A 17,027-nucleotide genomic window follows, 5' to 3' on the forward strand; every position below is an offset into this window, starting at 1 on the left:
TTGCACAGCCTATTTAGCCATTTTTTGTTTTTCACTGAACTGTTCCTTTAAGCTGTCACTTGGTTAAACCCACTTATCAAGGCTAATATTATTTAAGGGCAATAAAAAATATGCTTTACATGGTCTGCAAATTCAGCATGTCCAGGATCATCACCTTCTCTTACCTTTAGATTCAACTTTGTGTTGATATGCTCGTTTTCAGAAACAAGGGGCATACTGTTCTCTGACTTTGGTGCTTGCCGGGTATCTGAAGGCTGCTGTTTAACAGCATGATTGTCTGCTGTTGATCCGATTCCAAAAAAGTCTAGAATTACTACCCAAGTCTGTAACGTGATTAAAATATCAAGGCAGTTAAAATCCACATCCACACTACGATTGATTCGCTTGTACAATGAGGAAAATTCTGGATGCTTTTTGTCCACCAAGAAGACATTGATGTGAACCAATGAATCATCAAAGTTCTCTTTGGCACAAGATGTTTTTGATCTCTGTGATGTTGGGGAAGGTGGTGGTGTTAACGGATATTCAGAATCTTGGTCCCCATTCTGCTTCTTACGTGAAGGACAGGTTGGCCTTTGGTATAACTGGAAGACATTTGTAGCCTCTTCCATGTGGGAAGGCAGAGACCTTGGCATATCAGGATACTCTATATGAGACACTGAAGGACATGACTGTGACAAATACTCTTTGTGAGCAAGACTTGATGGCTTTGGTGCTCCCCGGGACACCATCAGGTTTTTATATTTTGAATCCGGATTTTTTTCCAGAAGGTCTTCCATAAGCAGGGAACGGAGAGCAACCTGTATTGCTAAAGTCTGAGGATGATCCTTATTAAATTGAATATCGAATTCCTGAAACTTTAAACTAACAAGTCCTTGAGAACCAAGTGTGAGATCTCCACTTAACTGTATTTGTAATTCAGAAATGTGAAAGTTTGCCTGAATTTGTGTAAAAGGAGAAGATTGCTGAGCAGAAAGTGATCTGTTTGCAGAGGATTTAAAGCTTGAGGTGTTTAACAACATGCTTTCCTTCAACTCACCCAAGGTCTCAGGACTTTTGAACTCAGAGGCTGTTGGGGAGGTATGGCTGGGAGTACATGGAGTACTTTGTTCTATCTTGTTTATGTCCTCAGTGTACACTAAGTTGTCAAGGGTTTGCAAAACTTGTTCATATACATGTTTTGCCAAAACAACCTGTATGAGAAAAGTCAAATAACTGTGGTTACCACATATATAAAAATAGTTTTTATACAAATGTATGCACCATTTTCATGCAGTTCACCTTTGATTCAACTTTTGGTGTGTTGTAGAATGCCCTATTCTTATTAACTTTTCTGGCTGATGGGGGTCACGGACTACAGCCCTCACAAAACGCTGCTCTGCGTAGCTACAAACTGTGAATTATTAATGTTAATATTCAGGTCCTTTCCTATTTATCATCCAGTCCTGTGTCCAAACCACCACTGCTAGTACAATGCTGAAAATTCAAACTTTCAAGCAAGTTGCTAAACAAAAATCTAAATAGTTCAAAAACCCTTTGCAAATTTTTTTAGAATATCACTGTCTATGTCATACTAAAGATAAAAAATGTATTTAAAGCAGAGAAAATAATTTATGTAAAGCAGAGATAAATTATAATTCACCAGAGAATCCAAATACCAATCATCAACTCCATTCCTGAACAGATGTCTTATAAATGAAAATCACAGCAGCCTACTATTAATTTATCGAACAGGTCTGTTGTCCAAAATGTGACAATTTGCCCCTATGGAAGAGGCTGTGAAACTTATTTGGGTCAAGTTCCTTTGGCTTGGCCAGGGCTCCCCTAGCTGAAAAAAAAACAGTTGCAAACATATGAAAACATTGCGAACTGGCCATTCAGCCATCATTCCAAGCATATTTAATCTATAAAAGAAGTTTCCACCCCAAACATTGTTCTACCTCCAAGATGGGGTTCAAGGAATATCCAGGACAGCAAACAGACATTTTCTGTAAATCTGTCCCTATCTGGCCTTCAAGCTGGACCCTAAAAGCAAGGCTTTGAGCATCCTGAGGAGGAACGGACCCAAAGTTTAGAAACAACTGCCCTAGTATAATACATCAAGGCACAATAGTAAGTATCAAAAAGGAGAGCCTTTGTAACTCAACACAAGATGGCTATAAACTGTTGAAATGCCATGCACATGCTTAAATAGATGGGGGCTGGGGACTTCTCCTAATGGAATATTTAGGTTTTCTAACCAATTAATGGATGCATTTAATTTTTACCTGGACATGATTGACAAAATTTCCTTCAATCTTTAAAATGCTTCCAACTTCCACAGAGTCATCATTGTAACAAAAAGACAATTCGTTGTCTGGTTCAAGTGCAAACTTTTCCATTTTAAACTGTATGCTAGTATTCTGTAATATGTGAAAGGCTGGTTGAAAGAGAAAAAAAAAACTAATAAATACACAAATACAATAATCACAATCTGGTACAATTTATGTTTAAATTTCTTGTAATTTTAAGAGAGTAAAATAATTAATAATACTTATATATTTGTGTGGAAACCTACTGCAATCACTGACCAAATAAAATCTATAAGCAGGAATGCTTATACAGTTTATCATTGTAATGCAATATATACAGCAATATAATACAACTGACCTCTTCAAAAAGGTAAAAAAAGAATGAACTGTTAGAAAATGAAGGAGGAGAGATAAAACGATGAGCCAAATAAAGAAACATACAAAAAAAGAATCAAAAAAAACTTTCAACTACATCAGAAAATACTGTACTGCTTGTAAGCAACAGCTAACTTGCTACAGAATGGTTATCCCTCTTCTAACTTACGACAGCATGTCATCAATGAGTGAATAACTGTAGAAAATGCCTTACCTTCATTTTTATGCAGCGAATCAAAAAAATCTTGCCGTGTGAAAAGTGTATCTTCCTGACTACTGACACTTGGGTGAACCGTTTGAGGGTTATGCTGTTCTCTTCTGGCAGACCTGGGTTCCTTCCTTCCACTTATATGGCTACTGTTCAAGGAATAAAGCTTGATGTCTTTTATTTCCACTTGTAGTTTGTCACTTCTTGAAAGGTCATCATCAGACACAAAATTCTGAATAAATATTTGTCCCAGATGTCCTACCAACAGTTCGGGGTTACCAGGACTTCTAGGTATGGAAACAACTGGAGACTCAATCTTGATATTTAGGATTAACTTTACAGTGTCCATTTTAGGACTGGATGCATTTAAACCATCATATTCGTCCTCGTACTGAGTGGAATCCTTGTGTTTCCGTGGTGTTTCAAATAATGAAACCATTTCACTGTATTCAGCTGTCTTGTTCACAAGTACTGTAGACACTTTTGAGGCTGCGGTCTTCAGCATATTCTGAAAACTGTCTTCCAATTCATCCATAGATAATGTTAACTCTTTAAGAAATTTGGCTGAGTGGTTATAATGTAAAGAAGCCATTTTTAGATTAAGGTTGAATTCTTCTTTTGAATGTTCAGTAAAAGTAAAACTTAAAGCATCCATAGGGATGGGATTAAACATTTTTCTGTCAAACATATATTCAACATCACTTGCTTGGTCATCATAGGAGGTTGTACTGCCAATGCTGATGACATACTGACTGTTTGAAGTATCTTGAGTAAGATCCATGAGTTGCAAACAACCAAGTGATCCATTGATATCAAACTTGCTTCCTAAACATAAATTTACCTTTGTACCGCCAATGCTAGCAGTAGCAATCTTTCTTGCACAGTTCTCGCCAACAGGTGAAGCAACTGTCCTAAAGAGTAGTATGTTTAACCTATGAATCTCAACAGCTATGTGGGTGTTCTGTTCATAGGTGGACTGGAATGTTTCTTGCTCAAGAATATTGCTTTCAAATTCACTTTTTAAAGGCTGAGGGCTTGCTTCAACATTTTCTTTTGGAAAGGACTTTTGAAGAAAACTAATGAGTTCCACAATTGTTTCTGGGTTTAAAATAATATCCAGGTTGTTCACTTGAACAGTCGTCACTTGGAGTGAGCTGTCCAAATTCATTGAAGGACATTCAGAACTGACAAATTGGTATTCAATCTTAATAAGTGATTCCTGATCTTTCAAATTAATGTTTTCAGAAGAATTATATTTATCTTTAAAAACACCAGTATTCGGTTGTGCAAAATCATTTGCTTCAGATACTGGGGAAACCGGAGATTGTGCTCGGCTTTCACGAAGGCTCCCAGTTGGAGCATCAAAACTCAGATTTTTATGTGAAGCCATCAAAAGATCAAAGTCAGATCCATAGGTTTGCATGGTGTCCACCATGAGTAGACCATGGACTGTTAGTGTTATCTCAGCATCATAAGGTCTCTTTAAAAAGTGAGCATTGGAACCAAAAACTTTAAGAACTGAAATATACTGGCCACAGCTTTCAACACCTAACTGCATATAATTGATTTTAAATTCTGCTAAAAGAAGGTGTGACTCCACAAGAACCTCCCTAGTGTGCTGCTCAAGGGTTACAATACTTTGGGTCAAGTTCAATACAGAGTCCTGAAGCCTTCCACCGTTTTCTCTCTCATTAAAAATTTTTTCTTTCCTTAGTGTATTATCAGAAGGTTTTGTTTCTGAATTAGTCAAGCTTGTGAAACACCTCTGCAGTGCAGTTATCTTTTCCTCATTCACATGTATCTTAAGATCTGGTAATGTTCCAGAAAGTATGGCTCCAGGATAATTTGGATCAGAGGTGTACATAAGCCTGCGTTGTAACTGTAAGAGGACATTAAACTTTTCCACAACGTGAGCAGGGCCAACTTCAACATCATGCATGTGTTTCCAGTTATCTTTCACATGCCCAACCATGATCTGTAAATCCATACAGGAGAGGGAATATTTCTCATACATCTTGTTGTTAAGTAAGCATGCTTCTAGTTTGTCTTCACTAAGTACTTCTTTTGTAGAACCAGGTGCTTCTGTTCCACAAGCAGAGGCCTCGGGAGGTGGACTGCTGGGAGGAGTTGCTAAAGGTGTTTTGTATTCTTCATCACTAAAATCATTTACTTCAGTAGACAAGTTGTCTAAAACCCTTCCTTTGAAGTGATCTGTTAACAAATAAAGATGTTATTAACATTAGACATTAACATTGTTAATGTTATTAACATTTAGACATTTGAGTTATTAATCTATTGAACCAGAATCAAGTAAGATCACAAGGTAGAATCTGTAATGTATTGCATATATGCTGGTCACTTTAAGGGTGTTTGCTACAAACCTATCAAGCACTGATCCTAAAGACTCACCACAATTAGACCAACAACTGCAATGCAAACTGACAACAAAAAAGTATTAAGCATGAGAACATAAAAAAATTCATAAATCTTCCATTTGATACTTGTCTGATAGATCAATCACAAAAATTGTGTTTAGCGCTTAGGCTGCCAACATACAGATTTGAAAAACATAGAATGTACGGTACCTTGTGAATTGGTGAGTAAAATTCTTCCTAGATCGACCACTACTAATACTGGATCTTGACTCACAAAGTCATCAGGAAAAATAACTTGTGGAGCTGAAATGTCAAGGCGCACCGTCCAACGTCTACTATTTTCCTGTTGAGAATAAAATATCATTACAATATGCGTTTATTAAGTCTTGTCCTGCAGAAGACAAATCCATACATTACACCGAATTTATGCTGTTATACCTAAATTTCAGTTGGTACATTATTATTACTATTTACACATATTTATAAGGTGTCAATATTTTTGCATTGCTGTACAAGTGTCAGGTCCAAAGAAACAACTAACATGGTACTAATTATTTAATTTAAAAAAACTACTGATTAATTATCCAAGCATTCCGTTATACTAGTCTTAAGATGGCCATGCATGTGCAGATATCTTCATGTGGCAAGGTACCGAAATAGAATCTTTGCGTATTCTTTTCTGAATTAGAAGGCCAAAATGGGCTGATATGACTACCTCAGCTAATGACTGGAACACACATGTGCCCTGAAAAACCATGGTAAAATGGCCACAACGATGGCCATATACAGACCGCATATGACTGACATTTTCAGCCTTCTTTATAGTCATCTGAGTTTTTGCCTAATTCATGAGCCAACATGTTGCTGACGTGGTCAAGAGTGGCTGAACTGGAAAGCAGTATCATATTATTTTGAAATCTGACATGGGGCTAGACATATTGTCAATTTCCCAGCTGCCCCAAGTGACTTGTGATAAACTTCAATCGCTCTTTACTGCTGTACTGCAAGTTGGAGTGATATCACCCCTTCCCTTTCCCCCCCCAGCAGCCAGACAACAGAACAATGGGAAGGTAACCAGATAACAGCTCCCTAACACAAGATAACATCTGCCTGGTAGATCTAAGAACAACACTCAATAGTAAAAACCCATCTCCCACTGAGACACATTCAGTTACATTGAGAAGGAAAAACAGCAGCCTGCCAGAAAGCATTTCTCTCCTAAAGTGCAGGCACAAGTCACATGACCTGGGGCAGCTGGGAAATTGACAAAATGTCTAGCCCCATGTCAGATTTCAAAATTGAATATAAAAAAATCTGTTTGCTCTTTTGAGACATGGATTTCAGTGCAGAATTCTGCTGGAGTAGCAGTATTAACTGATAAGTTTTGAAAAAACATGTTTTCCGATGACAGGATCCCTTTAATTTTTTTTTTCTTACATGTTGCAAAAAGAATATCATAAATACATGAAATCATCAACTCGTTAATATGCAATTATTTCTCAATTCAGAAGCTTCCATTTGAGACTAAGGCACATGCAGAAGCACTTACAATAAATTCTCCCACCAGTAACCGATCAATTGTTTGGCGAATCTCCGCTTTTGTCTGCATTTTCAGTTTATTGTATTGTCTTCTGGCAGCCTCTGCCACCCTTAATTCAAGTTCTGACTGGTACCCAAAACCTAGAAAAAGAAAACACAGAAATATCTATTCTGGAAACGTATCAGGTATTTGCTATAAAGTTATAAACCAGTGACTCTACTGACACAGTTGACATGCAACTCACAGTTAAAGGACCACAATGGGTTCAATAACTGCTTTAATTCAACCAGTACCTTTCAATGAGGCTCAAGTTTGATATGATTTCTTATTTAGAGTACCACTTACATCTGCAAACCAATCTTAAAAGTGATCAAAATGAAATAATACATATGTTGTCCTTAAAGAAAAAAAGTGAGTGTAATAGCAATCAGAAGCATACAGTACCTGAGCTGTGGACTTTGCCTTTATAGAAGAAATCTGCTACCTTTGTAATTGCTTGTGGATTGTAGATTATGTTCAAGGGCCTTGTACTAACTTCTAGTCGCCTCTCAAAATCACTGCGAATTGGATTTTTTTCATACAACATTTTAAAAACAGGAGCCTCTGTGCCAGTGGCTGAAATGCAAGACAATTTATTTATTATATAAATCTAGAAAAGCAGATGTCTGTAAAAGGCCTGCACACAAAATGCAGAGTAATAACTAACACAATAAGATTTAACTACAAGCATTTGTGATGAATATTAAAATCATTAAAGGGGAAAGAAAGGTTAAAATTAAGTAAGCTTTATAAGTAAGCTTTATCAGAAAGGTGTATATAAATACACCAGTAAATCTTCAAAGTAATGCTGCTCAGAGTCCTCTGTCAAAAGAAACACAGTGCTTCTGTCATTCTATTGTGTACACATGGGCTTCTGTATCAGATTTCCTTCTTTCAGCTTAAACCTCCAGGATAGTGCATGAGCATGAGTGAGCAGTGAGAGACTCAGGAATGATGTCACACCAAGCTAATATGGCAGCTTCTATCCTAGACAGTGTCTAGAGCTTCTTTACAGATATATTACTCAGGGACCATCCCTTTATTTGTTACTCATATTTACAGTTTGCAAGCAAAGGTACTGAATAATGCATTTGCTTATACTATATATTCTATGGAATGCTACACAATTGTGCAGGATATTTATGTAGGACTTTCTGATGAATAGCATGTGTAATTGAGGAAACGTGTGCTCTGCAGCAAGTGAGAAATGCTGCAGGTCAAGTTAGGGAACTAAAGCCTTTACAAAAGAATATTGCTAGAAATGCTCTATTTTATATATTTTACATATATATTTTTTATTACATTACTATTATTAATGATCCGTGCTTTTAATTTTGTATATGATAGCTCCCTGTCTAATCTTGTTACACCATCTTCTGACTGCCACTGACACTGCAAATTCTTAGTTTGCTCTGGGCTACTACTAAGCATAGGGGTTGTCAGAAATCATCAAAGGTTTCATTTGTTATTCAGTTCTGGAGCTGATTATTAATCAATCTTGACACAGAGTACACTGATTTCTATAATGTGATGCAATGTGAATCTGTATTAGTTAATAATAAGCCTTGAATGCTTCATTTTATATTGTATATATTCTCATAATAGCTCTTAACTTAGGCAATGGACAGCAGCCTAGAGCATGTGCTACAAATCAGCTGAAAAGAAGATTAAGCACTAGAGAGACATCTTCAGAGGCAGAGATCTTCACTGCTAAAGGGCTAGATTGGCCTTGGGCTGGTACAAAAGCAAGAAGGAAACCGGCACTAAGGACTCAATGCAAGCGGGCAAAGCCCTGCGTGTTTATCGCAACGTTACGTTTCGGGGGCGTGCCCCTTCGTGGTACAAAAGGCCATAATAAGAGGTGCAGCATTTGTCGACTAATTATTTGTTCAGCTTTAGAGTTTCTTTTTATACAGATCTTTAAAGTGGTTGCTTAAAATTAAACCTTAAAGCAACAGTGCAGTGTAAAAAATAAACTGGGTAAATAGATAGGCTGTGCAAAATAAAAAAAATGTCCAATATAGTTACAGTAGTCATCTATAAAGGCTGGAGTGAAGTGATGTCTTATGTAATAGCCAGAACACAACTTCCTTCTTTACAGCTCTCTAACTTGTTGGCCAATGAAAGGTTATGTTATGGTCCTTGCCTTGAGCATTCATTGGATAAACGTGATGTTTACAATAAAGAAAAAATATTCTTACATGTAAATTCCAATTAAAAGTGGAGCTATACAGAAACCTATGGCACTGAAATAATAAAAAATCACTTACAATTGCTTGGACTTAATGTTTCTGTAGATCCTACGTGAGTATTAGAAGTTGGAGACACGCTGCCCAATTCCTTCAGCTAAAAATAAATGCATATGTCATTAGCATTTAGCATTCATTACAAAATAGAAGCACAATATGCAATAAATCATATAACTGTGCTAAGACAATACAGTGTAGCCATTCTTACCACAACAAATGCATTGCATGATATCCTTCACTAGTTTTTAATTGGCTACTGTCGACAGGGTACATAAAATAAATGTGATATTTCAAGGTTTGTATATTTATATTCCTGTTACTTCTCATTTATATAAAAGTACATTATACAAAAGTCTGTTTAATGTACCTATAAAAACAAATGTATAAATGATAAATGCCACAGTAAGTATAATATTTAATGAAGTCATAAGATTATATGCATCTACAGACAAAGCAAACTTTGTGTGAGACAGAGTGGATAAAAATGATAAAATGCACTGATAAAAAAAATCAAGGCATTTTTTTGGAAATATGGAGGCCTTATTAGTAGAGGTTGCAAAATGATTAAAAGAGAGAGAATATGTCTCTATACACCTTTGTTAAAACATGAACACAACAATGGTACCGAAAAATTTATTTTGCCTATTCCTTTAAATTAATAGATTATTTTGCCTTTTCCTTTCATTTAGATTTTGATCATTTTTTTTTCTATTATAAACCATACTTGGATAATTATTTTTCAATATTTAATAGCCCCACCCTGTCACCTATAATCAAGATAGTTAATGAGGCAAAGAGCTCTGTATAAACAAGCCCCTATTTGCTCCCATCTGCACTCTATGTCCACAGCTGTTTTTGGGTTGAAACCTGCAGTAGGAGCTCATCATACAGAGGGCTGATCTGTGGACTGCGACTATCTAGATTTTCCTTCTCTAACAGCTACTTGCAAGAACCAGGAAGTTGAAAACTGATAGCTCTAAATTTTAGTTTTTGCCCTGTTTAAAGCAAGGAATAACCAAACAAAACAAAAAAAAAAAACACATATTCCATAAATAATACAATATGCACATTTTTGTTTCCTGGACCAGCTATGGGTAAACAGTTAAGCTAGCAATGATATGGTTGAGCAGTAGACTTGGGGGCCTGTGCACTGGCAGTAAAAACAACTTCCCATTTATTATGGGCAAGTAAATTATACTTGGGGTTTGCTATAAAAATGGAGGCCAGGTGCAATTACAAAAGGATAATATGATACATATGCCCCCATAAATCTTATACAAGAACAGAGGAGTTTAGAACTTTTCTGAACTGTGGCAAGGTCTATATTTAGCCTTTGTCCTTTTGTTCATGAACAAACTCTCCTTCGAGATGATATTGTTGATGTTCAGCTAAAGTGCTCTCTATCTCAAAACTGGTTTATCTTTAAAAATAAAGATGATTTAAGAAATGTTTTACTGAAACAGAAAGTAAATTTGGACAATTGTCCTAAAATGAACCCCTTTATGACTGGGGGAAAAAAACACTGTACATGTAAGGCATTCAGGTTAGCTGGGTCACCTGAGAATGTTACAAAGTACAAGGAGGCCAATCAAGTATTCAATAGAAAACAATTAGCCAAAGGAATGCAGTGCTAAAGTTCAATTCAAAACATAAGAGATTAAATAAAGGTAAACCAAGATCAAGGACATAATTTTATTATTTATAACAAAGTCATGGCTAATCATAAACACTCTGCTCAATATTACAAGTACATTTCTGAGGATCGTCTCAGTATAGTGCTTAGATTCTTATTATTAGCCAATAGATTTTTTTTTTATAATCATTCAGATTATTTATTTAAACTTGTTTTATGTTTCTTTTGGACATCTAGCTTTTTTGACATTTATTTTAATGGAAAATACTGCAAAGCAACTTACATTTATTAAAATGCAACAATCAATTTTTCATTTGTCATGACTCAAGTACAGGTCCAGTACAAATTACTTACAGGATTAGGATACACCAAATCAGGAAATATGGTCCCATGTGTAGCAAGATCTCGAAGAAACAACCCATTTAGTTGAATCAACAAAAGAGAAGAATCTCTGCGTGGCAAAGACTCAACTCTTACTGTCATCCCTACAAAAATAAATACAATCATTGAAGAAAAATCATTTATGCTCACATTTGTTGTTAAAATACTGCAGAGTGAATGCAGATAACTTTGAAAATTAGAATCTGTTTAAAGAAGTTAGGGCCTCATTTAGTAATGAATGCACTGCCAATCACAGACAGTGCTGTATTAATGGGAGAAGTGCAAATCCTTGCACTCTGTCGGACATTGACAGTGGGTCAGTGCAGCGTTTGGCCTGTAGATGTGTGATATCTAATAGATACAGCTATGATTCAATGATATTTTTGACTAGTTTGTTTGTATATTCTAAATAAAGTCTGTATTTGTTTGTATTCAACCATCAAAAGAGTCAACCTTTCCCTTCCTTCCCATTGGATACATCTAGGAAGGCAAGCTTCCTGGCCCCAAATAGAACTGCTGTTGCTGTGTGGTTAAAAAAAAACAAAAGAACATTAATTCATTTGCATGTATCTTTTGTATGGTTCTGTTTAGGCATTACAATGGTGGTGCACTAACAAATCCCAATCCCTACATTCCACTTCTCTCTAGACTGACCCAGCTGCATTTGCCTTTATGACACTGAATTTTCAATGCTCATAAAGCGTCAACACAGAATATGCTATGTGTGCCTAGGATTTGCAAGAGAAACATAATCTGTGTGACCCTGGGTCACAGAAACAAAAGGTATACATATATATCTGCCAAAAGGACTGTTCAAATATGTAAATGCATTTATCCAGCAGTGGAAAACATTTACCAGAAAATTCAAGCTGCATGAAAGGTGTTTCTTGTGCTTTTTGACTGCTTTTCTCCTTGTGCAAAAGAGTGACTGTGCCTCCTTCCAGTTTCAAATTAAGTTTGGCAAATACATTATCTCTCTTCGTAAATGTATTCACGTTTGCTGAATCAGCCATGGGATCAAAAAATTCATCAGACCCTAAACAAGGGGAAAAAATCACTATATTGTATATTTAAAAAGTTATATATATAAATAGAATGGTTAATATGAAAACAAAGAAACTGCCTCTGTGTGTCCAAAGTTATCTGGTTAGTTATTCAAAGTTATTTATAAAATAAAGTGGTTTATAAAATGTACTAACAAGATCAAGATAACAACCTTTCACTGTATTTATTAAGTACAAAGATATCTTACTAAGCAGAGGAGGTAAATCAAGCCACATGGACATGGCATACAAAAAATACATTAGGCAGGGAGGTCCCTATCAAAATTATTTTCTGGAATAATTTATGAAACATATTTACAAAATATATAAAGCAAAAACATACCCATAATATTTTCTGAATCCCATGGTTCCTGCTGCTGTTGCTCTTGTGTTATTTTTTCTATTTCTGCACTTGTTTCCTGGTAATTTCCATACCAACCACCCCAACCGGGAAACCATGACTGTAGATATTGCAGCACTCCGCTACTAGGGCTGTTTTTTAGGCTTGATGTTGGAGAATTAACAGAAGGGTCTGAAAGAGGTTCTCTGAGATTCTATAGACAACAAATAAAAAAATCTGTTAAAGAAGTATCATCATGCTATTAAAAACATTTCTTTAACTTTGATGGATACAGAAGCCAATGTTTAAAACTCCTCATCAGGTAGTCATGCCACTTGTTAAAAAAGGAGGCAACCTAAATCCTCCCCAACATTAATGTAAGCCTGATCCTTAGGGGACCATATTGAGAAGATTGCTAGTTTTTAGCTAGCTCTAACACAAGGAGTGTACAAGAGGTCTTGCTGTAAACTGCATGAAATCCATCTGGTCATCCTGATTCGCTGGGAATTGCATCTTCCTGGATGAGTGCTACTGTCTGTGCATTCAGCAGTTACAGCTATATCAATGCATAGCGGACATATCTCCTCATCAGGCATGCTAGCAATCTTCTTGGGCTGCCATTTCCTACCAGTGCTTTTATTTATAATGGACTAGTGTCGGCTCAGTCAGAAGCTGAGATTCTCTGTCCAGGCATAATACTCAACCATCAGTCTAAAAAATTTTTTTTAAAAGAATATTCCAAAAAAAGAGGACCTCCCTAAAGAGTCATCATCAGTGTATGGTCTGAGCTAGAGTCCTGCAGCGGGACGGGTACCCGCAAAAACCTGCGGTACCCTGCGCATTGCGGGTAGAAGTTCTGGGTGCGGGTACAGATGCGGGCCGACGGTTCTGCGGGTCGGGCCACAGGTCCTCTCAATAGTGATTTTTATTCTTTTTTTCAGATCACGCCTACTTCTGATGATGTCACTTCCGGTTTACAATGACAGCACTTCCTGATTCTTGATGGAAAGCGGGTCCGGGTTGCAGATAAGGTACTTGCGGGTAGGGTCGGGTAGTGGGTCCAAGTGGGTAAGAATGCGGGTTGCAGATTGCGGGTACGGGTTCCAAAAAATGGACCCGCACAGGACTCTACTCTGAACAAAGGAGTCTTGTCTTCCTTTATGATCCAAAAATCTTTAAAGTTTGATCTAGCAAAGTTACTTTTTAAATGACAAGTTGAAGAAACTTCTACTGCTTTCAGACTACATCAAACTAACTGCTACAGACCAAGGACAACTCTGAGAGGTTTTTTTTGAGGTTAGCCATAAGTTTTACACAAGGACTGATGGAACCCACACATGAAAGAAGTCCTGGAGGGCTTCATGAGAACTATATTCTGATGCTTGCCATCAGTTTTGGTTTCTGCCTAGGTCAGAATGGTCTTCCAAATATTTTTGGACACAAATCATCAGTTGCCAAACATTATGTATCATATTTCTTTAGTGAAGCCCCTGTGGGTGTGATTCAGATTGTTGCAGATTATCAAGATAGCTCCCAAGCAGCTTCCTTAACTAAAAACTCCATAAAAAAATCCTTTTAAAGGGAAGCGGTTTTTCAGTGCAGTGCTGGACAAAACACTCAACCAAAAGGTGGGCAGACAATAAGAGTATTTTCTTACTCCAGTACAAGCTGAAGTCATCTGCTGGGTGCTATTCCAGATCCTCTGGCCATTCATCCCATCCCTGATTTTCCTCAAAGAGGCATCAAAAATCAAATCAAAAGACTTGGCTTTAGTGCTCAGCAATGAGTCAGTTCTCCTATTGTCTACTACAAAGATCCTGCTCTACTTATGAGTAGATATCCCACTTATTTTCAGTGTCCTCCAAGAAGACAGGCAAACAATTAATGGGGAAGGAGTCAAAATCATAGTTAAACATTTTGGCACACACTTTGAATATTTTCTGACCTCAGCTATTTCATGCTCCTTTTTGAAGCTTTCAAACACCAGTTCATGTAAAATCTTTAATTCTTCAAATGACTGCTCTTCCTCTATGCGATCCAACTGAGCCTGAAAAGTAATGTAGATGATTTTTAAATAAAAAAAGTTTAAATAGCCTATGATTAAATACCAACTAAACCCAAAAATAGAACAAACCTAAATAAATATTCTTACAAAAGATTTTATGGGAAAGAATATGTATATTTTGCTGGCACGGGTATACATTGAGCTTATTTTTACCAAATGAATGATACATTTGAAATATAATATATTAACTGTACAGCAGTTGTAGTCTGTGAATCTACCCTCTGTTATCTTCTTTGTTTTGTAAACAACTGACCAAGAGCGATGCTCAGTAAAAGGAGTTATGGTAAACAGTAGACAATATGTAAGTGCATATATTGCCACAGTGTATTGTTGCTTAAGGCTAAAGTCCTATGGAGCATTTTCTCGTTCATTTGAAAGCTCCTGAAAAACACTGTAGCAAATGTGGTCAATGCTATTTGATATTTTCAACCAGCCCAATAGATATCTGGCTGGTTTTTGAACAGGTATAGTGGTGGTTAAAAGGTTATGAATCATTTTGAATTGAATCTGTTTTTCAGTCCTAAAACTTCATAATGAGAACCCAATTAAACATTCCCTTGTGTATGGCAAAAGTATGAACTTCTAGGACTCTCAGTTCATTTGAAGGGGAAATTAGTCAGGTGTTCCAATCAATGGGACGATGAGGTCCCACCTTACATAAAGAACAGAAATCTTTACTATCAAAGTCTGATCTAAACAACATAAGTCAGACAGACAGTGTACAAATGAAGGCAATTCAACACCATTGTTTTCCTCCCAACAAAGATCCCACCAAGAGTAAGAGGTGTAAAACTCAGGGAGATCTCAAAGAACCCCAGGTTAACATCTAAGTAACTAAAAGCCTAGGCAAATGTCAGTGTTCACCTCAGGAGAAGACTGAACAACAATGGTGTATGTTGCAGGATTGCAAAAGAGAAAGCCACAACTGTCAGAAAATGATCTTTCTGTAATTCAGATCTCCATACCATACATCTCCTAATGATGATATAAATTAAGCAAACCCAATAGGACATTTTGCCACCAGTATAGAGTCGTGCAGTCAAGTTACCATCAAGTACAAGTTACTGTTTTATTTTTACAGAAAAATGGGAAACCATTTGAAAAAATGCTTAAAATTTACTCAATTGCAGATGGTAATTTTGAGTTTTCTGCATAATGAGCTTCTGGATAAGGGTCCCCTACCCAGAAAATTTCAAGAGTGAAATAAATTCTGTGTGAAATATTACAAATTAACAGCGACCAGCAAGTACAGGTGCATTTAAGGCATGTGTCGCACATAAAATAAAGAACTTAAGTTTCTCTACCTCCTCTTCATTAGTTAATTGAATTCCTTTAAGACGGTCAAAATGTTTATCAGTGTAATAAATGGCATCACGAGCTCGCTGTAAAATAAAATCCAAAGTTGACCGTCTTCTCTGTTCCCGGATCTCAGAAAGATTTGCATTCAGTGCAAATAGCCACCATTCTTTGCAACTAAAGAAGGAAATCAGAAACAACAAATATATCATTTCCCCACACAAACCATTTTTGGGATATTAAATGCGATATATATGTATATCATTTAGTACTAATTAATATCATTTCCCCACACAATATATATATATATATATATATATATATATATATATATATATATATATAGGAAAACGTTGGTTCTCCGCACTCCACTGTATTCAGCAAGCAACCCAGGTGCTACTCAGAATCCGCATAATCAATAACTTCCAAAGTAAATGAGTGCACACTGGGAACCTTTCGGCAGTTTAGTTTAAAAGCATAGTTTTATTTAAATAATTAAAAAACAGGCCTGTTTTTTAATTATTTAAATAAAACTATGCTTTTAAACTAAACTGCCGATAGGTTCCCAGTGTGCACTCATTTACTTTGGAAGATATATGCCATTTAGTACTAATTAAGCTTATTATAGCAATGCTAATTTAGCGGCCATATCAACATGAAAGTTCTAAAAGTAACATGGACTGACTAATCCTTCTCAATTACTATTAGTAAGAGAAGTGTACAAAATATGTTCATATCATTTATTTTAGTAAATACATTCTATATGAATTATTAGTTAGGGTAATCTGCATTCACACAATTTGCACACAATATGTAGCCCTTAAAGGAGCAGCAGAGTGATCGAGTCTGCCATATTTTTCTCCAGTGATTTCACTCCTACTAGTATAGTAAATAACTGATTTGCAGTATGTGAGACATACTTTTTTCTGACTGGAACATTTGGCTTCCACTTTCTGAATTTCAGCTGTCTCTCCTTTCGTTCAAACTCATCCACAAATTCCACAAACTGTCGGTATTGTGCCTAGGAAGACAAATATTCATCTAGTAAGTTAAATTGGTTTTTGCTGAAATATCCTGATATTCCCTTTATATAACTCTTAAAATGTACACACATTCTTATTGCAGATTAGACTTTTGTGACTGTGAAACCACTAAAAGACGCAATAAGTATAGCTTTACAAACAGTCCTTTT

The 17,027-nt window shown here is 36.3% G+C and overlaps 1 protein-coding gene across 2 annotated transcripts in view; it reads right to left on the reverse strand.

Annotated features, from left to right (window-relative positions):
- vps13d.L (vacuolar protein sorting 13 homolog D L homeolog) overlaps positions 1-17,027 on the reverse strand; it is a 148,841-nt gene that overhangs the window by 116,915 nt on the left and 14,899 nt on the right. For both annotated transcript variants that reach the window (XM_018226093.2, XM_018226092.2), the window contains exons 9-21: positions 16,756-16,856; positions 15,844-16,012; positions 14,420-14,521; positions 12,478-12,688; positions 11,948-12,127; positions 11,065-11,195; positions 9,099-9,174; positions 7,234-7,404; positions 6,799-6,929; positions 5,460-5,592; positions 2,881-5,085; positions 2,268-2,419; positions 165-1,193 (exon numbers count right to left, since the gene is read on the reverse strand). In XM_018226093.2, coding sequence (XP_018081582.1) covers positions 165-1,193; positions 2,268-2,419; positions 2,881-5,085; positions 5,460-5,592; positions 6,799-6,929; positions 7,234-7,404; positions 9,099-9,174; positions 11,065-11,195; positions 11,948-12,127; positions 12,478-12,688; positions 14,420-14,521; positions 15,844-16,012; positions 16,756-16,856 — 4,791 coding nt within the window. The remainder of the gene's footprint in view (positions 1-164; positions 1,194-2,267; positions 2,420-2,880; positions 5,086-5,459; positions 5,593-6,798; positions 6,930-7,233; positions 7,405-9,098; positions 9,175-11,064; positions 11,196-11,947; positions 12,128-12,477; positions 12,689-14,419; positions 14,522-15,843; positions 16,013-16,755; positions 16,857-17,027) is intronic.

Source organism: Xenopus laevis, chromosome 7L (genome assembly GCF_017654675.1).
Source record: "Xenopus laevis strain J_2021 chromosome 7L, Xenopus_laevis_v10.1, whole genome shotgun sequence".
Lineage (NCBI taxonomy): Eukaryota > Metazoa > Chordata > Amphibia > Anura > Pipidae > Xenopus > Xenopus laevis.